Genomic DNA, 27634 nt, shown 5'->3' with positions numbered 1-27634 from the left:
AATTTTTTTTAAGTTTAGCAATATTAATTCTTTGTGTAGATATCAAAGATTATGTCTACAGTGCAACATTAATATTGAACTTCTTGATATTTATGTAATCTACTACAGATCCTAATCTCTTTCCCTTCCCAAAAGGCTGAGCTTCTTGCTGCAAAGTAGTTTGGTTAAGATTTTCGGTATGAAAACAGAACAGCGGTTTTTCAAACTTTACTACTAAATTATATTTCAAAGGACTTGTTTATTGCCCAGGTGCTTTGCTTTTGTTAGCTACTTAGATTTTGATCAGTGAAGTAAACTCGTTTATCTATTTGCATGTAGTTGAATAATTTACCATGCAAAGAATGATCAGTGTTTTTTGGGTAAAAGTACTGCACCTGTAGTTTAAGTTTTATAATTGTTAGTTTAACTATTATTTGCAGTGATCATAGTTTCATACGGCTTTAGAAAACTACAATGCAAAAATAGGTACTTAATCTTTTTTATGTATGAGATGTTTTGTTTGTAGTCATTTAATTTGGTTGAAGTTTACTAGATTGGGGTGAATCAGTATGAATTAGACTGCCTGAACTTCAGGTGTGTGTTTCTTTCAAAAAATAATTTGCTTGTCATATTTTTCTAAAAGCTAATTAATTTTGTTTTTGTAAAAACTACAACTACTGGATTAGGAATAGTCATATTACGTTATATGTCAAAATGAATTACAGTCCTCAAATCATTTTTAGAAATTACCATTTTAGTAGCTGAAAGATAAAGATGATTTTCAACAACCAGTATTCGTTAAGCAGTTCACAGCCAACGAAGAGTAGTGAGGTATTTGATTCATTCTTATATAATTGTATGGGTTATGTACCTAGTTGAACTTCTGTTCTTTATGGAGAATATTGAAATGCTCAGAAAATTAGAGAACATACTGGTTAAGCCTTTTTGGCTAAGTTCCTGCTTATTTTTGCTTCAAGAATATTGTAATGTTGAACTTCTAAAAATAAGTTTTTGCCAGTAGAGCACCAAAATTACATCAAATATACCTATGATCTTAAGTAATTAATTTTAAGTTTCTGGTATAGAATGACCAGTGAGCAAAGTAAATATCAGAAAACAGAAAAGACAAATTGTCTATAAGCACTCCTGGTCATTAGAATTCCTATTATTCTTCTAATAGCAATTAGTGCCACTCTTTTTGGAGATTTATCCCAGTGAAGATTTTTAGCTTATACTGATATATTTGAAATATTAGTAGTAGCATGGCATAGATTAATCTAAAAAAGTGGACATTGAAGAATTGTTTGAGGCAGTATTCTGCGTTAATTCTGTTTTTAGTTTGCTGTAAGATCTAAAGAAAAAACTGTATTTGTTTCCATTTAGCAGCAAATAGGAAACACAGAACTCAAAATTCTACAAAGCACATTTTCTTACCCTCTTTGTGTTTAAAAAGAAAGAAACCAGAGGAGCATGTGCAGTATAAGATTGTTTTGCATTTTTGTTTTTACATCACCAGATTAAGTATAATGAAACCCATCTGCAGATTGTAGGAACTACTTGTTTTTTGTCAAGGACCATAGTATGATTTTTTCCCCTTCTTTTTCTTCTACAGTTTTTTTTTTAAATTTCAACAAGATATACAGAAAATTAAAAAGCTTGTCTGTTATAAAGTTTTGTTTGAGCTTTTTAAACTGAGTGATTAGCAGAAATAATGACCCTGTCAGCCTTAATCACATTAAAATGTGGTTAACATCATTTAATTTTTTCCACTTAATATGCAAAAATTTCCAGTAGATTTGCAGTGAAGGCCATTGAAATTCCATTAGAACAAGAATAAAAATTTCAGGCATCATTTATTCAGAGAAGGAATAAAGGTCTCGATTGAGAACTGCTGAATCTTTCTATTAGAGACACTATGAATCATTACATTGAATGTACCGTACATTTCGATAGACCGGTGTCTGGCTTTTTAAATGGTTGAAAATCATGTTTCCTGTATTTTTCATAAGGAGAAATAAACTGGAATTTCTTAATTTTATAAATATCTGAAAGATTACTGAATGTTTTATTTAGTACTTTTTCAGTCTGCTTAAATTTTAAATAGAAAGTTATTTGTGCCTGATAAACAAGATAATGAAAGAATGAGTTACTTTAACTGGGACAAGCTGCATAGCCTATCCACAGAATGGACGGTTGTGTCTTAAACAGTTGATCTGGCATATATGAGTAAGAAATTTAGAATTAAGAATCAAATGACACTAACTCTGCCCCAAAGTTCATAGCTTATCATTTGTCAAGCTTCAACTGATACGCTATGCTGCATTAGCTACGTATGAAATAGAATGGAAGAACATTCTGTGGTTTCTGGTATTGTTTATCCTTTTATGCTCATTTTTGATATTTATTTGTTGTGATATATTCACAGACTAAAAAGTAGGGAAAGTTTACTTTTATTTTAAGCAATTAAGAAGTGCCTACTCTATATACTTTCTTTAGCATGTTTGCATTTGCCAGTATCCTGTAAAACTTCCATTGTGTGGAATGTTTCTTCCCCATTAAAAACAAAACCAAAAAAATAACAACTGTTACTGTATATACCTGATAAGTGGAAATGCTTTTCTGGAACCATTCCTATCTCTCGGGTAATTAAGTAATTATACAGTGGTGTGTGTGTGTGTGTTTAATTTGTATTTTGTTCCCAAACCATTTGAACCCATTATATAATTACACTGTGTGTACTTTGTAGTAAAAATACCATTGGAAAATTCATCAGGGAAAGTGTTCCATGCATGTGCTACTCACGGTGTATGAATTTTTCCATCCTCACATGTTTCTATGTCTGCAGAAATCTAAGAACACTTAACTCTCTTCTCTCCGTATTTACCACACCCCTTCCCCTGACCACAGTTGGCCCCAGTAGCTTTCCGAAAAACACCTTCCCTGACTACCCTGTCTAGAGGCATCTCCCAGACTCTTCTTTTGTTCACAGCATCCCGTGTATTCACTACAGAGCACTTATCACAAGCTACACAATCTTGTTTATATGTCTGTCTCATGAGAATTTAAATTACAGGAGAATAAGGACTTTGCCTTATTTTCTGCATTGTATATCTTCAGTGCTTGAACCTGGACTCAGTAAATACGGTTGACTGAATAGCTGGCCAGATGAAATAGGTTGACTGTATCCCTTATGTTTCAACACTGACTTTTTGTCCTCATTAATAGAAATATGTAGATCATTTGAAGTCCGTCTATTCTAGTTAGATACATCTAAGGTTTAGAGTACAGGTAAATGGACTGTCTGTTGTGGGTTACATGGTAAGTATTTCCAGCTTTAAGGACCACCCAGTCTCTGTTGTAGCTACTCAGCTTTGCTGTTAGACTGCAAAGGCAACCTTGGACAGTATGTAAACAAATGGGCATGGCAGTGTCAATAAAATTCACTTATGGACACTGAAATTTGAATTTCATACATTTCACTGTCACAAAATATTCTTTTTGGTTTTTTTTTTTTTTTCTCTTTTAAGAAACCATTTAAAATGTAAAAATTGGCGCACCTGTCTGGCTCAGTCAGTAGAGCATGCAACTCTTGATCCTGATTGGGGTTGTGAGTTTGAGCCCCGTGTTGTGTGTAGAAATTACTCAAAAATAAAATATATTTTTTTTATGTAAAAACTGTTTTTAGCTTGCAGGTGATACAAAAGCATACCATAATTTGCTGATCGTAGTCTATGTACTTAGCCAAAGACTACCTTTCAGTTGTGCATGTGATTATATATCCCCGTTCATCTGCATTTCTCCTTCTCAATCTCCTGCATCATCAGTTCCTCTCCCCCCTACCCCAGTGGATGTTTCCTGTCAGCATATAAGCTTGTTGTTATGCCTCCAGTCTTTAGAATAACTTATTTTGACCCCATATTCCTTTCACACTACAGCCTGTTCTCCTCTTCCTCCTTGAGTCATATAAGTATCCGATGAAATTGCATATATAAGATGCCTGTCAGTTTCTCCTTTCCTTTTAAAAGAGATATGGTTTTATAGTAGTATTTTTTGTATTTGTTTGCAGATTTCTCTTGTTTATTTTTTTAAAAAATTTTAAATGTTTTTTATTTATTTCTGAGAGAGAGACAGCATGAGCAGGGGAGGGTCAGAGAGAGAGGGAGACACAGGATCTGAAACAGGCTCCAGGCTCTGAGCTGGCTGTCAACACAGAGCCCAGTGTGGGGCTCGAACCCACGAACCGTGAGATCATGACCTGAGCCGAATTCGGACGTTCAACCGACTGAGCCACTCAGGTGCCCCCAGATTTCTCTTATTTAAAAGAAAACTAGTGTGGAAAATATATCCTGAATAATATTTTTCTTCAATGCAATATGCCCTCATGGTGTTGGGGGAGAGGGTCAATAATAGATGAAAGTATGCTCTAATCCATGTACCTGTCTCTGTCTTTCTGTCTCCATTCCTACTGGAATAAACTGTCTTTAGAAACTTATGACATTCTCTTCTGCTTGGCTTTTGGGTGGCAAGTATATTAGCTTTTCACTTCTAACCTCTTTACTGATTTCTTCTGTGCTGCCATGGCTCTTCCCTAGGGATTAGTAATTGAACAACTCTCAACTTTTTTTCACTTCTCTCTGTGCTTATACCTTTAACTCTAACCTATATGCTAGTGGTTCTCAAACTTTAGCATGTAGGAGAGTCGTCTGCAGTGTTTATTAAAACGTGGGTAGTGTTGGCCCCACTACCAGAGTTTCTGATTCAGTAGGTCTGGGATGGGGTCTGAGAACTGTCATGTCCAAAAAGTTCCTAGGTGATCCTGATGATGAGGTGGTATGTGGAGGTTAGATTGAGAAGTGCTGCTCTCTGCTAATGATTTGCAAATCGGCCTCATCAGTTTCTTCCTTTAGCCCTTTTCAAGTTTCATTATCCTGACTGTCAACAAAAAAATCCCCACTTGGCTATTCCATTATCATTATTAAGCTTAATACATATAAAACTAAATTCCTTATTTTTTCCTATAAAACATCCACAGTGGAATCTACTTCTAAACTTTCCTCTTTGTTAGTAGTACTAGCACCCTTTGAATCTTTTCAGCTTAATTCCTTCAAATTATTTTACTATATCTTCTTTCACATACCATATTCAGGTAACCACTAAGTTCCATTTTTTCCTTCTAAATCTGACCCTTATTTATCCTTTTCATTTAAACTGCTTATCAACTAAGACTAAAACCTCACCGCCTCAATTTTGAATTAGTTAACAGCCTCCTGGCTTATCAGCCTTGACATTGTAGCTTCTTTTCATGTGTAGGACATTCTCATTTGCTTAAAAAAATTTTTTTTAATGTTTATTTATTTTTGAGAGAGAAAGAGAAAGACATAGCATGAGCGGAGGAGGGGCAGAGAAAGAGGGAGACACAGAATCCAAAGCAGGCTCCAGGCTCTAGGCTCTGAGCTGTCAGCACAGAGCCCCACCCAGGGCACCCCTCATTTGCCTTAAAAAAAAAAAAAATCACTATGCCATTTTCTCAGTCTACAATCCTTCCTTGAAATATAGGAGAGTATCTTCACAATTTAGGATAGGCAAAGATCTCTTGGATGAGATACAGAAAACATAATAATAAAAGAAAATATTGGACTTCATCATAATGAATAACTTCTCTTCATCAAAAAACATTACTAAGAAAGTGAATAAACTAGCCACAGACTGAAGAAATATATTTATTACACATATATCTGACCAAGGACTTATGTCCAGAATATATTGTTAAAGTTTCTACAAATGAATAATGTTATGACCAATTACCCAATTTTAAAAATGGGCAAAAGTCTCAAACATACACTTCATGGAAGAAAATACATGAATAAATATGAAAATAGGTACTGGGGCACCTGGATGATTCAGTCAATTAAGCATCCAACTTCAGCTGAGGTATGATCTTGCAGTTTGTGGGTTTGAGCCGCATGTCAGGCTCTGTGTGTCTCCCTCTCTCTGTCTCTCACTCTAAAAAATAAACATTAAAAAAATGTTTTATTTAAAAAATTTTTTTATGTTTTAATTCTTTCTTTCTTTTTTTTTTAAATGTTTTATTTATTTCTGAGAGAGAACATGAGCAGGGGAGGGTCAGAGAGAGAGGGAGACACAGAATCAGNCGACTGAGCCACCCAAGCGCCCCCAAAAAAATGTTTTTAAAAGGAAAACTTACTAGACCTATCCACTCAATGAATCAAACTCCAATGAAATTGAAAAGAAACAAAAGAAAGAAAATAGTACTTAGCATCTTTTTAAAAATTTTTTAAAATGTTTTTATTCATTTCTGAAAGAGAGGGAGACATTTTGAGCAGGGGAGGGTCAGAGAGAGGGAGACACAGAATCTGAAGCAGTCTCCAGGCTCTGAGCTAGCTGTAAGCACAGAGCCTGACGCAAGGCTTGAACCCACAAACCACGAGATCATGACCTGAGCCAAAGTCGGATGCTCAACCGACTGAGCCACCCAGGCGCCCCAGTACTTAGCATCTTTAAGTCACCAGGGAAAAGTAATATAAAAACACAGGTGTGACTTCATACTTAATAGAATGGCTGAAATCAAAACTAACTAACAACACCAAATGTGGACAAAGAAGTGGAACAAGAATTGTCATGTATTACTGATGGGAAGATAAAATGGTACAACCACTTGGGAAAATTGGCAATTTCTTAGAAGTTAAGCATAGACCTACCCTGTGATCCAGTAATTCCAACTTCTGGAATGAAAATGTATGCTTATATTATAAATGTTCCTGTTACACAAAATAATAGCAGCCTTATTCATAATAGTCTAAAATTGGAAGCAACTTACATGTCTATTAGTAGGAAAATGAATAATTGTGCCTATTTATACCCATAAAATACACAGGGCAACATGGTGAGTCAGGAGTGGGATTGGGTGGAAAGGGCCATAATGGAACTTTCGTGGGGAAATAAAAATTTCTTCATGTTTGTTGGGATGGTGGTTACATGTGTATATAAAATTTTCAGAATTCATCAAACTGAGTATTTAAGATCTGTGCATTTTATTCTTTGTTAATTATACCTGAATAAAAAATAAAATTTTAAAAAACCACCATTGGTTCCTTGTTTCCTATCACATGTATATCAGTATACATAAGAAAAATACTTAGATGAACTTGGTAAGGCTGACTTGTTAAGCTCTGTGAAGACAAGGACAGTGTTTGTCTTGTTTGTTACTACCACCCACTACTTTGCCAGCACATGGTCAGTATTTGATAAATACTTGTGAATGGATAGTCTTAATAAGCCATGAATGTTTTTCCATGTAAAATATTTCTAATTATCATATGACATGTTGTTATATCAATGTACTATATTTTATTTATCCAGATCCTTAGTTTTCTGCTAAGATTATTTGAGCTTTTTTTTTTTTTTTAATGAATAAATTACAGTGAACATCCTTCTGGCCATTCAAGAGAGTACAGTCTCCTTAACCTCAGCCAATCCTGAGTGTTACTGTTGTTGCAATCTTTACTAATTTTATAGATAAGAGTTGATATATTAAGTTTTATTTCTTTGATTACAGTGTAAAGATAGGATATTTTTAATGACTGTTAGACTATTATCGAACAGATGTATTTGCCGTGGAAACAAAATGAAAAGTGGGAATAACATTTGGATTTTCACTTATAATTATTATTTTGATGTATTCTAAGAGCAGAAATTGTAAAGTAAGAGAAACTCAAGAATGTATAACATTTTGTTATAATATGGCATTAATAAAATTACTTTTGGCAGTTTCTTTGAAGGGAATTTATTTAATTAAAACAGTGGATCTCTGTAGCAGGCAATGTGTCGGAGTGGTAGAGAAACCTTTGAACCAGGAATAGGAGCAAAGGAGTAAATGTTTCATCAATTTTGTCTCTCCTAAAATAGCCAAGGAATAGGGAGTGAGAAGCTGCTCTTTATACACAGGGCCAAGTAACCAGTGCTTGCTAGGCTGTTCCAAGTAATACTGGTTTAGAAATTGTAGCAGGCTGAGGGCACCTCGTGGGTCTCAGTCAGGTGGGTGTCTGACTCTTGATCTCCCACCTCAGGTCATGATCTCATGGTTTGTGAGATCAAGTCCAGTGTCAGGCTGTGTGCTGATAGCACAGAGCCTGCTTGGGATTCTCACCCTCTCTCTTTCCCACTCTTTCTCTCCCTCTCAAAATAAATAAACTTTAGAAAAAATATGCTTCCTACTGGTTTACCTCAAAACTATTTCTTGTGTGATATCTGCAGCCCTAAGTATTTTGCCCCTTCTTAGACACTGTAGGAATATCACTTAGCTATGATTTTAATGAGTGGCAAACTTGCCATTTTTTATACAGCAGAGAGGACAATATAAAGAAGAAAAGAAATCTCTTTAAATACATTCTGATGGGGTGCCTGGGTGGCTCAGTCAGTTAAGCGTCCAACTTTGGCTCAGGTCATGATCTCACGGTTTGTGGGTTCAAGCCCCACATCGGGCTGTGTGCTGACAGCTAGCTCAGAGCCTGGAGACTGTTTAAGATTCTGTATCTTCCTCTCTCTCTGAGCCTCCCCAGCTCATGCTGTCTGTCTGTCTGTCTGTCTCTCTCAGAAATAAATAAAAACATTAAAACAGTTTTTTAAATATATTTTGATGTGGCTAGTCCTTACCTGCCTTATCAGATAAATCTGATGAATAGCCAAAACACAGATAAATACAACAAAATTGTATATAAGAAGTTAGAACAAGTTGTTTAAAACAACTTGTTTTAAACAAGGTGTTTAAAAAAAGACACAACAGTTGTCATTTTTATCTTTATAAGCTAATACATGTTGAGCACCTACCTTGTGTCAGATACCATGCTAAGCATTTTACATGTACTTTCTCATTTAATCTTCACACCAGCCTTCTGAAGTAGACGCTGTTATTATCTCCATTTATAGGTGAGGACACTGAGACCTCAGAAAGGTTCCATGACCTGTCTAGGATTCCTCCTGTCTGGCCCCAGACCGTGCTCTGTAACTATATTCTGTACTGCGTCCCTTAGCAAAGGGGTTGCCCATGGGAGTTCTCTAATTATGGGATTCCTTTCATTGAAATAATGAACATTTTTATTTACAAAAATTGATTTTGCACACAATGTCTTGTCACTAAAATAATGGACTATGGCTTATTATTACTTGTTAGTACAGGTACAAACTATGAAACCAACCACAAGTTTTGGTAGATGTGATCCTACTCCCATGTTTCCCAGTTACTCCTTTTCTTGTATAAAAGTATTCTTGTGTTAAGCCAGTTGGTGTGCCACTGATAGGGAAAAGTCACTTCATTTCTCATCCAACATGGTTCTATTTAGCATCTCTGAAAATACACATTAATAAGAATAATTGCAGGTACCTATTTGCAGCAATTGAAGTTTGCATAAGAGTTCTTTCATGGTGCTTCTTGTTTCTCCTCTGTCCCCAAATTCTTTTTCTCCACAGATACAGGAACAGTGACTTTCCCTTTACAGTGATTATTTGCCTTGGGTTTGGATCCTTCTGTGTCTGCTTTTTATAACATTTACATGTACCCCTCTGTTTATCTAAACAGAGGATTTAGATAAACAGGATCATGAGGCAATGGTCTCTTTTGTTAGCATATAGAAGCACCCTCCAGAGGCTGAATTCAGAACAACTTCAGGAAGAAGGATCCATTTAGAAAGGAGTTCTGTGCAGATGGATTCTGATATACACATTCATATTTATCTTTCCCTTAGGGGTTTCTTACCCCACAAAATTCCATCTCTATCATGAGTAAAAACCCCATTCCTTTTCTGCTTTTCCTGTTATAACTAAATTAACCTGAAAAAAATGTTACAATCGAAAAGACAATTAAATGTATTGGTTTCTGCTTTTCTGAAATTTCTGATTTAAATGAGGCCAAAATCTTCTTTTGTTAGGATTGTGGCATCCCCTCCTCATTATGCCTGTGGCATATTGCTTTTCCTATCGTAATACTTATTACTCTCCTTTACCCCCTACACCCCCTTTTTCACAGTGTAACTTTGAAAGACCTAAACTACCAATGGTTACTAGTACACGTAGTTACTTCATATATATTTTCACATTCATTGTGCTTAAATTCTTTCCCTTCCAGTTATCTCCCTATCTATAAAAGTTGGGTGAGGCAAGACTTCTTCCTAGAAATACAGACCTGATTTTTAAAAAGAACTCTCATTCTTTATTCACGGTAATCTAATAGTATTTTTAACTCTACAGTATTGATTGAGAATGCCCATTCACTGATATGAGACAGCTAAAGTTGGGAACTAACGTTTGAAGGCCTTTTATGTTCTAGGCAGTTTAACGCTAACATCAACCTGTGAGGATAAGTATAGTTATTTGTGTAGTTAAACCGAGGTTCAGGAAACTTAAACGGCTTTTTCAAGATCTTGTGGCTAGTGTACAATTAAGCTGAAATTTTAGTTAATCTTTGCCTTACTCCAAAATTTCTGCTTTTTCTATTGATCCCTATACTCTCTAGAAAAAAGTCAGATATCATAGGATTATAATGTACAGAATATCAGCATTTTTGTTTTTTATCTTTTAAATCTAAGTTTAGCTTTGGGGCTTTAATTTTTTAGATAATTAGGTTACATAAAAGTGTCCCCTTTAAAATACACAATTCAGTGGGTTTTAATGTATTTACAGTGTTGTGCCACTATTACCACTAATTCCAGAACATTTTACCCCCATAAGAAACCCTGTACCTATTAATAGTCATTCCCCATTGCCTTCTATACCTAACCCCCTCGTAATCACTAATCTATTTTATGTCTGTTTGGATTTTATGTCTGTCTGTCTATCCATTGAGGATATTTCAAATAAATTGAATTATAGATATGTGGCCCTTTGTGTTTGGTGGCTTTTACTTCATGTGATTTAAGGTTCATCTGTGTTGTAGCATGTATCAGTACTTCATTTCTTTTTATGTCTAACTTACATTTCATTGTATGGATATACAACTTATTATCCATCCTTTTTTTAATTTTTTAAAAAAATTTGACTTATTAAGTAATCTCTACACTCCACAAAGGACTCAAATTTATGATCCCAAGATCAGGAATGTCATGCTTTTCCAGCTAAGCCAGCCATACACCCCTGTTGTTCACCTTTTTAGTTATAGCCATCAAAATGGTTATACAGTGGTATCTCGTTATGGTTTTGATTTGCATTTCTCAATTAAGTAGTGATATCGAGCATCTTTTCATATGCTTATTGGACATTTCTGAGAGAAATGTCTGTTGCCCTTTTTAAATTGGATTTCTGTACTTTTATTACTGAGTTAGTTGTAAGCTATAATTATTATTGAGATTTAAGAATATATATTCTGGGGACACCTAGGTGGCTCAGTCTGTTGAGCGTCAGACTTTGGCTCAGGTCATGATCTCACGGTTGGTAGGTTTGAGCCTCACGTCGGGCTCTGTGCTGACAGCTAGCTCAGAGCTTGGAGCCTGTTTTGGGTTCTGTCTCTCCCTGTCTCTCTGACTCTCCCCTGCTCACGCTGTCTCTCTCTCTCTCTCTCTCTCAGAAATAGATGAAACATTAAAAAAAAAAAAAGAATATATATTCTGGCTGCTAGGCCCTTATCAGATAAATGATTTCCAATATTTTCCCCATTTTATGGATTCTTATGTCACTTTCTTGATACCGTCTTGGTGGACAAAACTTTTAATTTTGATAAAGTCTACTTTATTTTTTATTTGGTTATCTATGCTTTACATATCTTATCTGAAAAACTATTGCCTAATCCAAGGTCATGAAGATTTCTACCAGTTTTCCTCTAAGAGTTTTATAGTTTTAACTCTACATTTAGGTCTTTGGTTCATTTTTACTTTTGTTTGTGGATGTCCACTTGCCTAAGCACCATTTGTTGACCTGTTCTTTCCCCATTGAATTGTTTTGGTACCCTTGTCAAAAATCAATCGACTGTAACACAAAGATGACAACAAAAAAAAATAACCCAATTAAAAATGGGCAAAGGATTTGAATGACGATTTCTCCAAAGAAGGTATACAAATAACCAACAGGCATATGAAAAGATGCCAATATCACTAATCATTAAAGAAATGCAAATCAAAGCACAATGAGATATCAGTCATCTCACACCCATTAAGATATAGACACCATAAAAGAAATGAAAATGTGTTGGCAAGGATGTGCAGAAATTGTAACCGTAGTGCAATATTGGTGGGAATGAAGACCAGTATGGAGATTCCTTTAAAAATTAAAAATAAAATTACCATACAAGCCAGCAGTCCTACTTCTTGGTATATATCCCAAAGAATTGAAAGCAGAATCTTGAGAGATTTGCATACCCATGTTCATTGCCTCATTGTTCATAATAGTAAAGAGATAGAAGCAGCCTAGATGCTTATCAGTGATTTAATGGATAAACAAAATGTGGTATATGCCTACAATGGAATATTATTAAGCTTTTAAAAAAAAAGGAAATCCACTGAATTGTTTTGATACCCTTGTCAGAAATCAATGGACTATAACAAAATCAACATCAAAAACCCCAAATAACCCAATTTAAAAATGGGCAAAGGACTAGAATAAACATTTCGACATATCCTATAACATGGATGAACCCTGAGCACATCATGCTAAGTGAATAAGCCAAATCACACAGGACAAAAACGCTATGCTTTTACTTGTAAGAGGTGTCTAAAGTAGTCACATCGTATAAACAGAAAGTAGAATGATAGTCACCAGGGACTGGGATTTGGGGAGAAATAGAGAGATGTTGTTCACTGGGTATAAAATTTCAGTTTTGCAAAATGAAAAAGTTCTGAAGATCATTAGTTAACACTACTGAACTATATACAATTAAAAATGACTAAGATGATAAATTTTATGGTTTTTTTTAAACAGAGTTAAAATTATTTTAATAAATTGATTATAGGTATATGGGCTTTTTTATGAATTCACAAATCTATTCCATTGATCTGTATGTTTGGCTTTATGCCAGTGCCACATAATCTTGATTACTTGACACATAGTTTTATAGTAGGTTTTAAAGGTTTTTTTTTTTTTTTTTTAAACATTTATTTTTGAGAGATAGAGCATGAGCAGGGAAGGGCGGACAGAGAGATAGAGAGAGAGAGGAAGACACAGAATCTCAAGCAGGCTCCAGACTCTGAGCTTCCAGCACAGAGCCCGACATGGACACGGGGCTCTAAGCCACAAACTGCAAGATCATTACCTGAGCCAAAGTCAGACACTTAACCGACTGATCCCCCAGGTGCCCCTAGAGTAAGTTTTGAAATAGGGAATGGTGAATCCTTCAATTTTGGGGTTTCTTTTCAAATATTACTTTGTCTATTATGTTTTGGCCTTTCGTTTTTCATATGAATCTTAGGATGGGCTTGTCAATTTCTGCACAAAAGGCAGCTGGAATTTTAATAGAGTGCATTGAATCTGTGGATGAGTTTGGAGAATATTGCCATCTTAACAATATTCAGTCTTTCAGTCCATGAGTACGGTTGTCTTTCCACTTCAGTCCGTAATTTCTGTCAGCATACTTTGTAATTTTCTTGTACTAGTACACTTCTTTTGTTAAATATGTTCCTTTCTTGAGTTAGTTTTTATCATTTACAGGCCATCTCAAAAAGACTCAATACTAAAGTTTTCATCATGTTTATGGAACTGTGTTTCTTTGGCACACCACCACCATGACTTATGTGTTGCAATTCATGCTCTCTCTCTCCCACCCCCATGTATACACACTAGGTCTTATTCCAAGCACCCCCTGTTCCTTCTCTCCCAAGAGAAGAAAGGTTGCTGTTTGACTTTCTTCATCTTCATAAGTGGTCTGGATATGGACATCTCATTTCTGATACCATCTACATTCTTAAAAAATTATATTTGTGATAGATCAAGATTTGTGGCTCTCCCTATAAATGTATCTTTTGATTATAGATCGCATCTGTGGTGTCTTCGTCTTTGTACAAAAGTGGATAACAAAAGATTGTTTATCTCAGAGCCCAATAAGCAGAAGCAATTTCATATCTATAGGATCATAAAATTGTTGGAAAGGCTTTTTTTGCAGCTGTTGTTTCACAGTCTCAAGCTACAAACATTGGTTTCATACCTTATGACAGCTGTAATTAACAGAATATTTCTATGTGTAATGTTTAAGGCTATAATGTAGACATAAAAAATTTAAAAAAAAAAAAGAGATGCAAAAACAATGGCTCTCAGATACCAGAGTGTAAAGTATCGTTAAGAGCTAGGTGCAATTCTCACTTCTAGAAATCACAAATCTAGGTTTTCTTTTAGAGTCTTGGATTCACAGGTGGTCCAGAAACTATATTTTGAGAAAATTGCTGTATAGCCAAAAATGTACCCTGCTTGGGACCATTGAGTATGAACACAAAACCTAACTTAGTAGCCTTGGGGGGGTAAGAAACCTGAGATTCAAGGAACATCTTAAAGTTTGAGGTGCTTTTTTTTTTGGTACATTCACAATAAACCTTGATGAGTTAGGCTTGAATTATAGTAGTTCAGGCCACAGATTTAACATGAAATGAAGGTAACCCCACTATACTATGAATTTTGTATAGCCTTACCTGGATTTAGGTACGTCTCGCTCATGTTCTGTTGGTATGATTTTTCATTTCTCCATTCTAACTGATAAACATGCACAGTTCCAATGGTCAAGTTAACTATAGTCTACTAATTTCTAAAGATTGACTCTGGCAGAAGAGACATGTAGCTAACTAAGGTCTTAAAGAATCGTATGTACTTCTCGTGGCGCCTGGGTGGCTCAGTCGGTTAAGCGTCCGACTTCTGCTCGGATCATGACCTCACAGTTCGTGGATTGAAGCCCTGCATCATGCTCTGTGCTGACAGCTAGCTCAGAGCCTGGAGCCTATTTTAGATCCTGTATCTCCCTCTCTCTCTCTCTGACCCTCCCCGTTCATGCTCTCTCTCTCAGCAATAAATTAAAACATTTAAAAATAATAAGAAAGAAAGAAAGAATCGTATGTACTCTTCAGTGTTCATTTACCTAATCAGTAGATTAACTTTCAATTTAATTCATTCCTATTCATTGATCTACCCAGTATCTAATGAGCATCCGCTTGTGCCAGGCACTGCTATAAGTGGTGCTAGGGACAGTGCAGGGAACAAAGTATTTAAAAAGTTCCTTGCCCTAATAACTGTGTAAGTGGGTTCACCAGTGCTGGGTAGAAGAACATAATAAGTGCTATGAAAAAAAAAAAATGAGGTGAGGAAATAGAGAATGACACAAGATGAGAAGAGAGAGGTGTTTTGTTTTGTTTTTCTTTTAAAGATGGTGAAAAGTATTTAAGCAGAAAGATTTTAGCATTGTACTTGATCAAGCTGCTTCTGGCAAATGGTATAAAATGGTAGTTTGCCATCTAAAAAGGATCAAATACTCATTGAACTTTAGAGTTTCTAAAAACAACAGAACTTTCTCCTGATGAAATCTGATGCAGAAATTCAACATAAATGAATGATGTAGCTGTGGTTGAAATGCAAGAGTGGAGGGTCTACAGCCTCCATGTTCCTTCATCTCTTTCCACCCTTTTCTCTCCTAGTATCTTGGGAGCTCCTTTAAAGAACCCAAAACATGTTGAACACTACTCATCAGTTTGCAGATTAGTAAATGAAAGCTAAGAGACCTTAAGTAACTGCCCGTGGTTGCTCAACTAGTTAATTAGCCTAAAGCTTTTTCCATTTTATCATTCATTCAGATGTTTGAACATCCACTATGTCTCAGTGCTGTTGGGAGAGTTCTGTGGATATATCTGGGAACAAAAGAAAGGCAGTTCCTGACCTCAAGAAATTTTTATTATATTGGGAGAAGAGAAGAAAATAGGCAATTTATGATACACAGTAGAACGTGGTAATAGCACCTGTCTATGTGGAAACTCAGAGAACGTTCTGCAGGAGCTGGTTTCTTAAATAATAAATTGGAGTTTGTCCAGTTAAGAGGAACTGCACTCCTATATTTAAATGAAGATAATGGGATCATTATCAGTATCAGGACGCTTTCAACTATAAATAACAAAGACCATCCTAATACATTATAATAAGACCCAAGGTAATATGTCTAGGGTTGTTTACTTCAGTGTTCTGTTTAATTCAAGGTTCTGATATTATCAAGAAGAAGGGTTTTTCTCATCTATCCCCACTTGCATTCTGTTGGTCACAAAGTGGCGGTTAGAATTCTAGGGGTAAGATCCAGACATAGTGTCCAGTAAAGACTCCCTTCTTTTCCTGCTTAAGAGCCAAAGAAACCTTTTAGAGTCTTTTTCTGAAGCCCCTAGGAGGCTTCCCCTCATGCCCCTTGACCAGAACTGGTTCCTATGCCCATTCTCAAACCTGTTGCCAGTTAGAGAATGGGATTACTGGGATTTACTCAAACTCATTAGGATTCATCCTGTTCTTTCCTCACGTTTATTCATTGAAAGGATTTTTTTTAACAGAGCCTTTTTGTTGAACATAGAAAATATTTTCATACAGTTATTACATGTTCATTATACAAAGATTAATTGCATATATTATCTTTTTTTAAGCACGTTAAGAGTTAAGGAAATCCGAGAGTCATGGTGAACCCAAAGTGTTAGGATAAGTATATCCCAATTTTTCTAATTTGCTTTTAAGGTTGTCTCCTTGTCATAGCATCTTTTGTTCCATTTTCTTCATAACTTCCCAGTTATGAGTCTTCTAGAGTCAGAAATCTCGTTAATCTTTGAAACAGAGAGCCTGGAGCCTGGTTTTTATTTATTTGCTGTGAAAGGAATGCCCATCTCTCCAGAGTTTATTTCCTTTTATACACACATGGACACAGACACACGCATGGTTAAATGTATACAAATGCCATCTTACTATAGTGACTGCAAAATGAGTGGAGTTTTTCAGACAGTGGTTCTGTGAGGTCTTTATTGGGAACTATTTGTAGTTATAATATCCCTTTTGCTTGCTAAGAATTTAAATTTCACAAAGTCCTTTCTGTAGGAATCACTTCTTATCATTTGAATATAGACTCCAAAGCTAACTCACTACAGATGTTTTTCCAGATATTGAGGCTTATTAGAATAAGAGAGGTGTAGGGACGCCTGGGTGGCTCAGTCAGTTAAGCGTTCGACTTCAGCTCAGGTCATGATCTCACAGTTTGTGAATTTGAGCCCCTCATCCGGCTCTGTGCTGACAGCTCAGAGCTTGGAGCCTACTTTGGATTCTATGTCTCCTTCTCTCTCTGCTCCTCCCCCACTTGTGCTCTGTCTCTCAAAAAGTAAATAAGTGTTAAAATAAGTTTTAAATAGAATAAGAGAGGTGTAATTATGTCTTACAGAGTAAGAAACTGTGACCATACGTAATTCTGTCTAAACTAATTATTTTTACTATGAATTTGGAACTTCTTTGACATTGTAGGGGATTCACAGCAGACATTTTCCTTACACTTCCTGAAATTCTACTGACCTTTTTCTCTTGTGGTTTTGAACCTGGGACATGTAAGCAGGAATTTTTTTATTCTCACTCCTCTCATATCAGTGGGATAGGTGGTCAACATCTGCTTAGTTGTCAGTTGGTCTGCAGAGTTATCTCAGACATTTTCATCCTTTCAGTTAATGTGCTCTTATTTACCAATTCCTTTAGTTCAGTGCTTCTGAAAGTTTAACATGCATATGAAATACCTGGGGATCTTGTTAAAATGTAGATTCTGAAATTCTCTACTTCCAAGAGACACTCGAGTGATATGACCACGTTCTGAGGAACAAAATTATAATTGTTATTTTGTACAGCTCCATGAAGTCAGACAAGAACACTGAAATTTGAATTCTATTACATACATCAAAGATGGAGATCTCTTTTGGAACAGGGATTAGATTTTTAGACACTAATCAATTAGACTAGAGTTTTCTTTTTTTTTTTTTTTGGTATTTCCTCTTTCTCCCTCCTTTCCCCCACCCCTCCCAGCTTCCCATTCTAATAACTCCATTCTAGTAACTTTAGTCAAAGAATTCTAAAGAATTGGGAATTTTCGATTTTCTGGAATTCATTTTTTGGCCTTGAATGAATATTGTTTACAGCATATATTTCAGTTTGTATATTGTTTGTGGTATTAATTTTAGTGTTAATAATTCTAGTGTTGATAACATATGTTTGCACATATAGGAGGATTAGGAGGAACTTAACGGAGGACCATGGGAGAGAAGAAGGGGAAAAATAGTGGGGGAGAGGGAGGGAGGCAAACCATGAGAGACTCTTGAATGCTGAGAACAAACTGAGGACTGATGGGGGTGGGGTGGAGGGGAGGGGGGGAGATGGGCATGGAGGAGGGCACTTGTGGGGATGAGCACTAGGTGTTATATGGAAACCAACTTGACAATAAACTATTAAAAAAATTCTAGTGTCATTTATTGCTGTTTGCGAAAGAACTGGATTAATTAGTGTTTATGTTGTCTTTAAGAGGATAACCTTACCTTCCATAAGCCGTATTTTTTTTCTTTCACAACACTGTAAATTGACATTAATTTGCAGTGATTAGGTTTGGAAAATGGAAAAAAGGAATGTGATGTTTTAAAGTCATTCTTTGGTACTCTGAGCAGTTCTAATAGAAAAGAGACTAAACCTATAAGGCAGGAAGACTAAAATGACCTCAGAGTTTATCAGTGCCCCTGGATTTATGGTACATTCATACCATGAACAAGATGAGAACTAACTTAGTAAAGGTCAAGTCCTCAGTAACATTGACTGAATGATGTTAAGTCACTGAATGAACCAGCCCTAGATCCTCCTTTGTATAAGTTGCATCATTTTCTGAATATTGGTGTATGGTTCTTGGCTAGCAGTTATATTCAGTCAGAAACAAGATATTTCTGCTGATTTTAAAAAAGGAAGAAAGTAAGACCTACACTCACACAGAAAATTATATACGTTGTATATAAGGACCTAATACTATCGTATGTAACAGTTTTAAGAATTTTAAATACACTTTGATGCTGCAAGCTAGAATGAACAGATTGGAGAGAGTTCTCATGTTCAACAAAGATGCCATAAATGACAATATAACTCGGCTTTAGTGCTGGGTTGAGTGATCATTAAGGTTTTTTTTAAAATATAACCAGAATTTAGTAGCTAGGAGGTAGTTGAATAGCTAGATGGACATGAAGTATGGAGGGAAAGTTAAAATTCTTATGAAATTATGTTAGAGAAAACTATTTCAGGGGTTTATTTTAAGTTGCAAGAATTTAGTTTTATGTAGAATATCAAATAGCACCATCAGGATTGTCCTATTTCCCATTATAAAGGTAAGTATTGTTTTGTGAAACCGGTGTCAGTTTGGATGTATATGAAAATAATGTGTCTGTATACCATATGTTTGCATCAGGTATAAAATCTATTTCTTCCTATGGGTAATGTTCAAAAACAAGTTTGAAAGCTGTTGTATTAGAACACAATAAAATGGAACATTTAACTCCAGTATGGAGAGGTTTCAGTTAAGATGGTGGACTGAGCCAATACAGGAAGCTCCCTTCTTGTTCCTAATGTATATAAACACCAGAGAAAATAACCAGAAAAAGATGGTCTTGATGATGATTTGGTATTTTTAGAGCACACAGAAGGACTTGACAACAAGTGAGGGATTTTCTGGGTGCCAAGAACAGTGAGGAAACTCAGTGAGTAGAGAGTAAAATCAATGGGGTATGGCCCTCGGAAAACCCAGCTTACATATGGCCTAGACACTTTGGTGGCCATAGGAATGATTTAGGTATAGGCCCCAGACTGCAGGTATCAGAATGAGGGTCACTTATAAAAGCTCAGAAAAAGCTATCCTTTCCATGATCAGGTGCTAGAAAAATGTCTCCCATTCCCACCCCTCCAGACAGGAATTAGAGACTAGGACAGCACTGTACAAGGCAGGAGGCCGTAATTTGCATTACCAATAACCTAATGCAGAAATTCTAAGCCTTAAAATGATCAAGAGCCCACGACCCTCCATAGGTCTTTCCTGGAAGAATAAGAACAAATAAGAACAAAACTACTCCATAGGTACATCTCTCAACACAGGTAAGCAGACTCCTTTGGAACTTGACTGCTGTTGCCGAATGCCCATATACCCCAAAATGACACAGCACATGCATGCAAAGGGAGCAACTGTTGTGAGAGGCTGCTAGCACATGACAGATGATGGGGGCAAAGTTTTACCCAAGAAACCAGAAATAATTAGAGCAGTCCGAAAAGAGCTTTTAAATTAATCTGCTTAAAATAGGGAAAGGGACTAAGAACTCATTAAATAAGAGTAAAATGTTCTTTAAAAGAGCAAGTAGAGGGGCACCTGGGTGGCTTAGTCGGTTAAGCATCCGACTTTCGCTTAGGTCATGATCTCGCGGTTCGTGAGTTCGAGCCCCACGTCGGGCTCTGTGCTGACTGCCAGCTTGGAGCCTGGAGCCTATTTCAGAGTCTGTATCTCCCTCTCTCTCCGACCCACCCCTGCTCACGCTGTCTCTCTCTCTCTCTCTCTCTCCTAGAAATAAATTAAAAAATATTTAAAAAAAAGAGCAGGTAGATTTGAAAGAGAAACATAGAATTTTTAGAAACAAAATTAGTGTCTGGGAAATGAAATACAATGTAAACAAACCCTAGGGAAATCAAATTATGGAATCGGGAATTTCAAGACTTGCTAAGAAGGTCGGATTATAAGACAAAGATACATTTGAGTCATTATCTTTTGGAAATCTAGTACTAATTTAATATTCAAGATCTTGTTCTGCCAAACAGTCTAACCCTCACAACCCGCTGGTGTATGTCAAAGCATCATCCTTTTAGTCATAAAACTCCTTGTCTTTGTCCCCTTGCTATGGAATCATTACCAGAGAGAAGAATACAACTAATGGCAATTCGTCTTTCCATTTGTCACTCATAAGGCTTTGGGGAAATCAGCGTGGCTCTGGCTCCTTATCAAGAGAAGGATGGATCCCCTTGCAATAATCTGGTTTAAATTTGCTAAATGAACATTATCAAAGTCTTTACAGTTTAACTCTTTGGGAGGGTACTGTCTTTACTGTTTTGTCTCCCCCCCCTTGTGTAATTTGATATTCTATGACAGTTTCATCATCATTTTCATTATTTTGGTCTCTAACAATTGGATAGTGTTCTGTATCCATTTGCTAACATTTGTATATGGAGATTATTATTCAGCCACTTTGACAGAATGTACTTGAAACTGTTTTTCTGGTGGTGGTACTGAGCTCAACTTTGATTTTTCCATATCCCTCTTGTGCTAGTAGCACACATTTTTTAGATGACTAACTATAGTTTGGGGTATGGTTTGTAGCAATAGAATAGACATTTTTCTGCAAAAGGTAACTGGTCCCAATGGGGTTCAAACTTGTGATCTTGGCCTCATTATCACACTTTTGTAACCATCAGACCTAATAGATATATTATATGTATTTCAATCTGTAATCCCAAAATTGAATACCATGTTTTCATTACCCAAGGCTTATTTCAAACACGTAATTAAAAATCACTTTGGGACATTTCTCACTTTTGTTTGATAGTAAAAGTAACAAAAGTAAAGCAGACAGCCAAAGAACCTAACTCACTTTTCATCTTCCCTGTGTTTTCTATGACAGTGAAAGTCACAAAAGTGAAGCTTGCAGGCAAAGAGCCTAACTCACTTTACGGAGAGTGCTCCGGTACCTTTTTCTTTTAGTGAGGCTATAGCAGGTCTGATGTCAGTCACTTTAGAGACCTTTAGACCTCAGTGCTCATTTATTGCTAAAATGTACCAGCGCTGCTTCTGCATTATGAAGATCATCTGTCAACACTTTGAGATATTCTCCTTTGTTATTAAGCTTGTGATGCTCTACACTGTCAGGTTTTTTGCCAATTATAGTTAAGGTACAATGGTGTATTCACCAGATCAAAGTCTCACATTGGCGGTAGAGGAATGATTTGTAAGTCTTTATTCATCTGAATTGTACAATAGAACACCTGAGGAATGCAAATAATCCCTCTGAGGATTCTGCAGGAAAGGCTGTTAAAATGACAGGGTAGAACTATTGTTATTCTGAATTGATGTTTTAGCCAAAGTAATTATTTCTTATCTTGTTGTTTCATAACAGTTCTGGTTTTATTAGTTTTGTTGACCATATTTATGAAACAAAGTGTGTATGATATTTTTATATTATCCTCTTGGACTTGTTTTATTTCATTTTCAATGAATCTGTATTTGGTATGGATCACACACACCCACACCCACACCCACACACACACACACACACACACGATTCTGACTTGTATAATAAATGTATGTTATTAAACCATATCGTTTTGTTTGAATAGTGTAAGTCTGTGAGTAACTTAGAATCTCATAATGTTGTTATAGGCGTAAGTATCCACTTAAATTTTCCCTTTTTTGGGGCACTTGGCTGCCTCTGTCTGTGGAGCATGAGCGTGGAATTCTTGGTCTTGGGATTGTGAGTTTGAGCCCCACATTGGGTATAGAGATTACTTAAAAGTAAAATCTTTAAAAATTATAATAAAAATAAACAGATTTCCTCTTTTTTCTTTAACCTGTCCTTCATAATTTTGGATAAGAAAATATCTGGTTTGGGTTTCTTATTTATAGGACACATACTTTATTCCAAAATAAATCTTAGGAATTATTCCATTCTTTTAGTATGTGAGCAAAGGAAAAAAAATTATGAAGATCAAAAACCACTGATAACATGTTAAATACGTAAATTATAGGTTAGCCTTATATAACAAACATGTACAAACTCTTGTGTGAATATTTCATTTATCCCATCCTAAATCCTACTCAGTAGGCTGTGCTCTTAATTTTATAACTCTGATCCCCTGTCATTTTCTTTGAGAGGTGAGTTTTGATGAATTTGTGGTTCAGTTCTTATGTTTCTAATGTGACATTTACATTGATTATTTAAAGGAACCCTGCCACAATTTTTTGCCATAATAGCTATTAAAACCTTGGTCTAAATGTGGGAGACTAGTAGAATTACATAAGACTATGGTATGCATTAATATTTTTAACATAAGCTTCTATGAAATCTATATTCACTTCTATACCAAACCCTCTCCCAGAATCATAGGCATATAATCTATGATTGTATGAGAATGAAAGTAATATTACTGTTATTATTAACAGTGATAATAATAGTAATACTGTTTATTGTATGCCAGGCATTACTTTCTAGGTTCATTACAGTATAATATGTACTATAATTATCTCCATTTTTATAGATGAGGAAACTGAGGCTTAGAAAATTTCAATAACCTTTGGGGCACCTGGGTGGCTCATTCAGTTAAGCATCCGACTTTGGCTCAGGTCATGATCTCATAGTCCATAGGTTTGAGCCCCACTTCAGCCTCTGTGCTGACAGCTCAGAGCCTGGAGCCTGCTTCAGAATCTCTTTCTCTCTTTCTCTCTCTCTCTCTGTCTCTCTCTGTCCCCCCCAACCCCTGCCTCCTGCCCTCTTGCTCTCTCTCTCTCTCTCTCAAAAATAAAAAATATTAAAAAGAAAAAAAGTTTCAGTAACCTGCCCAGGAATAAAAAGCTAGAATCGGAACCTAGTTAATATATTCACTACACTTATTTATTTTCTAACTACTGCCTTGCCAGAATACCCCATGATTTGGAAGAAAAAGAAATCATTCGATAATATCCTTTAGCAAACACTTGGTATCTATTCCCTGATTTGGCTTTCTAAACCCTTTGTGATTAAAGGAATTTATTTCCTCTGCAATTCCCTTATTTGTGGTCCTACAAAAGTGAGATTCGTTAAGAATGGTATGTATATAATCAAATAGGTTTGTAAATCTGTGTTTCTGGATATGTTTGTCTTGATTAGCAAAAATCTCCCTCACAACCAGGTATAACTGTAAGCTCTTTTTAGTCCCAGAGGGAACTGAATTAGGCATATAAATATCTGGGTGGAACAGATTATTTATTTAACAAAAACTTCAAAATTAGCTGGCAGTTTTTAGGTTGTGGTTCCTGTACAAACAGAATTTCATGTTTTTGCTTCTTAACGTTTTACTTATATAAAGTAAGGAAAATAATGTAAATAAAAAAATAGAGGTTTTCAAGGGCACAGGTGTTAATGCTGAACAAATTTAGTGTAAGTTTAAAAAGTTTTATAATATTTGTATAATAGTTTGTATAGATAACATGCTAAAGTAAAACTAGATTACAGTAAAATCTTAACGGCATATACCTGAAGCAATTGCTGGCTGTTAATGCCTTGACCTTGGAAAGCTATACACAAAAAGATGGCATCATAAAACTGTGCAATTCTTATGAATATGTATGTGCTACTTGATAATAATGAATGTGGTACAGTCATGCATGCACTACAAGATAATGTTGTGCCCTTTTTTGTCTACAGGTTGATAAAAATTAAAGAGTGGGTGGACAAGTATGACCCAGGTGCCTTGGTCATTCCTTTTAGTGGGGCCTTGGAACTCAAGTTGCAAGAATTGAGTGCTGAGGAGAGACAGAAGTATCTGGAAGCGAACATGACACAAAGGTTAATTAGCATTCATTTTCCCTACACTTTATTATCAACTATTTCCTTGCAGTAATTTAATTGCTTGCGCTGATAGAATAATAAATGACAGAGTAATTACCATTATAAAGAGGGAATCTTCTCCTTTCTTTACCATGAGACAGAGTGAAAAGATTTATTTTAAATTAAGTTTTTAACTGTCATCTGTCATCTCTGTACAGTGTTTTAATTATAACATAGGTATTAGTTATGTATATTTTTGAGAAGGAATGATCGCCAAAACTCTTTCGTCACGTTCAGTGGGGGAGGGGAAAGGGTGAATCAGTTGCCTTAATTTTTTCTGAGTAACACTAATATATTGTTTAAACATTGGATTTCAATCAAATAATCTTGCTTTCATGACCCATGTCTTGGAAATAATTAATATTGGAGGAAAATAGTCATACAATGGGTAGATCAAATTTTTCTTTTTTTATACAGTAAACAGTTTAAAATGATCTATTCACACTAATATAATTAAAACCAATTTTAGAAGGGATTTTTAGGAACAGTTATATGGTTTCAGGCCTCTTCGAGTGTATTATGAAAGATGAATAGTCATTTACTAATATCTTTAACATTTCTGCTTGAAATGAATAATTTTAGCTCTATACTGATCTCTAGCACAATCAACTTATATGTTGAGTGAATTTGTTTCATTTTATTTCAGCGCTTTGCCAAAGATCATTAAGGCTGGGTTTGCAGCACTCCAACTAGAATACTTTTTCACTGCAGGCCCAGATGAAGTACGTGCATGGACCATCAGGGTAAGATTCATACTTATTCATCAGCTATATCCAGTTCCACACTATTGAATTCAGATTGATATCACTGACTTTGAAGTTTGTCATGGTGGCGGTTAGCTAGTCATTACAGATGAGGTTTTTGTCCAGGATAACTTTAATTATTTGTGAGCTGCTGAACAGTGAAAGTGGAGCGGCATTGATTGAGGCAGGTAACAATTGATTCTGCCTATTACATAGTCTGAATTTCTTCATCCTGTAGAATCTGTCTACCCTCCTCCTGTGGTCAGAGATAAGACGCACCAGTATTGTGCTTGCTTAATCTGTGTGACTGGGTTTGTCTGCAGTGAAATTGATGTTGCTTTTCATTTTGTATTCGCTAAGTTTGTTTGGGTTGCGGGTGGTTCTTTCCTCCTTTGCTTTGCTCGGATTACATTTTCAGCAATAAAAGCAATATGACATCATTATGCTCTTCATAGATACACAGTTGGGCTCAAAGAGCTAAACTCAATGTGTAATAATTCATGCTTTTTTATTTGAATTCATAGAAGTGGTATTTATTTTTGCAGTATTATATATTCTGTCTTTCTTCTTTAAAAATGTGATATGTATTTTAAATATTGATGTATACTGATTATGACTAGAAAGAATGACTAATTTATTCCCAGAGGACAATAGAAACTGAACTGTAATGGCTTGCTTTTAAATGTAAATATATTGTAATATGGTAGTTACTACTGAAAAATATTTTGAAATATATGTACTCCCAAATAGCGTTACAAAATATAAAAATGTCAGAACTTTGAGAAATACCCCTTGTCTTACTGATTATTTTATTATGCTTTTTTTTTAAGTGTATGCTCCATGATAAATTTTAGTGCTGTTTTGAGTTCTGTTTTCACTGACTCCCATAATTTATCGTTACATTTATTTTGATTTAATATGGATAGAATCACGGCGGCAGTTCGATGTAACGTTAAATGTGTTGTGTAGACGAGAGGTTCACTTTTATTCCTTCTCCTCTTTGTAAAAAAATGTTTGATTGACTTCTAACCAAGGTTCTTTTATATAGACTAAGCAAATAATGTCAAAGCAAATCCAAGTTGGTAAATAAATTGCCACGGTTTATTTTCACTATATATTTTAAAGCCTTTAAACTTCCAAACTTAAGTATATGCAGCAGGAAAGATAACATGCTCTGGGCTTGAAAATGTGAAAGCTGGTTTATCTTAAGACTGATTGTAAGTATCCATGATTTAATGTGCTAAGATATTTAGTCAGGTAAGCATCAGTGAGTAGCCATATTAACCCAATACATCTTTTATTGTAAAAACTGTGCTTTATAGTGTCAGACTCCTTATCACTTTAACATGCTTTATTAAGCAGCCTTTAGGTCACCATTATTTCTCAAATTTCTTTCCATGGTTGTGTGTGTCTGGAATGTATGTCCTTGTAATTTAACATATGGAGTAATTATAAGACATTTTTCTTCCCATATCAACTTGAATTTTCCTTCCTGATGGTTAGAGGCAGCATGTATTATGTTAAATGTTTGGAAATTGTATTACTAAAATTTTATGAGAATTCCAAAATTCTTTGCTGAATGTAGATTTTTATGATTTGTTGGAAATGTCTTTAAAATGTCCCTTTATATATTGACTTTTATATGTTCTTTAGACGAGCTGAAATTTTAAGGCTTTTTATCTTTTTAAAACCTTTGATAATTCAGCTTGAAAGTTACTTTAAAATCTGTATTTTTTTTTTTCCACTGTGAGGAATAGAAAATCGAAATGAAACCTACACCCAAACTAGACCACTGCATCTAAATCAATAAAACTGGATGGCTGTCAGGAAAAACAAAGCCATGCTTCTTTAATATCTACTGATCTGTCTGTGCTAAAATCTGATGCACAGACAGTGCCCAGTGTTAACATTGGACTAATTGTATATCTGACATCTTAACTGGGATATTAAACTAAGTTTAAGTTGAACCCAACTGCAGATCAGAGAAAAGAAACTCTACGCTTACAATCAATCATCTTAAATGCAATTAGTTTTCTCTGGTCTTTCTTCTCAAAGAAAGGGACGAAGGCTCCTCAAGCTGCAGGAAAGATTCACACAGATTTTGAAAAAGGATTCATTATGGCTGAAGTAATGAAATACGAAGATTTTAAGGAGGAAGGTTCTGAAAATGCAGTCAAGGTAAGGAATTAACTTCCGGTTTTATATTTTATAATTTTTACTGATATGAAAATACTCATTAAAATGAATGATAGTTGTCTATAAAATGTGTGTCAGGGCTTAGTGTTCCTGTCAAGT

At 35.5% G+C, this 27634-nt stretch overlaps 1 protein-coding gene across 2 annotated transcripts in view; it reads left to right on the top strand.

Annotated features, from left to right (window-relative positions):
- Positions 1-27634, top strand: part of OLA1 (Obg like ATPase 1) — a 163691-nt gene that overhangs the window by 132408 nt on the left and 3649 nt on the right. For both annotated transcript variants that reach the window (XM_077751196.1, XM_077751197.1), the window contains exons 8-10: positions 24414-24554; positions 25243-25339; positions 27395-27517. In XM_077751196.1, coding sequence (XP_077607322.1) covers positions 24414-24554; positions 25243-25339; positions 27395-27517 — 361 coding nt within the window. The remainder of the gene's footprint in view (positions 1-24413; positions 24555-25242; positions 25340-27394; positions 27518-27634) is intronic.

The sequence above is a fragment of the Crocuta crocuta genome, unplaced genomic scaffold (genome assembly GCF_008692635.1).
Source record: "Crocuta crocuta isolate KB4526 unplaced genomic scaffold, BGI_CrCroc_1.0 scaffold219, whole genome shotgun sequence".
Classification (NCBI taxonomy): Eukaryota; Metazoa; Chordata; class Mammalia; order Carnivora; family Hyaenidae; genus Crocuta; species Crocuta crocuta.
The sequence above is the reverse complement of the archived record's forward strand: the minus strand, read 5'-3'. Positions and strand labels throughout refer to the sequence as shown.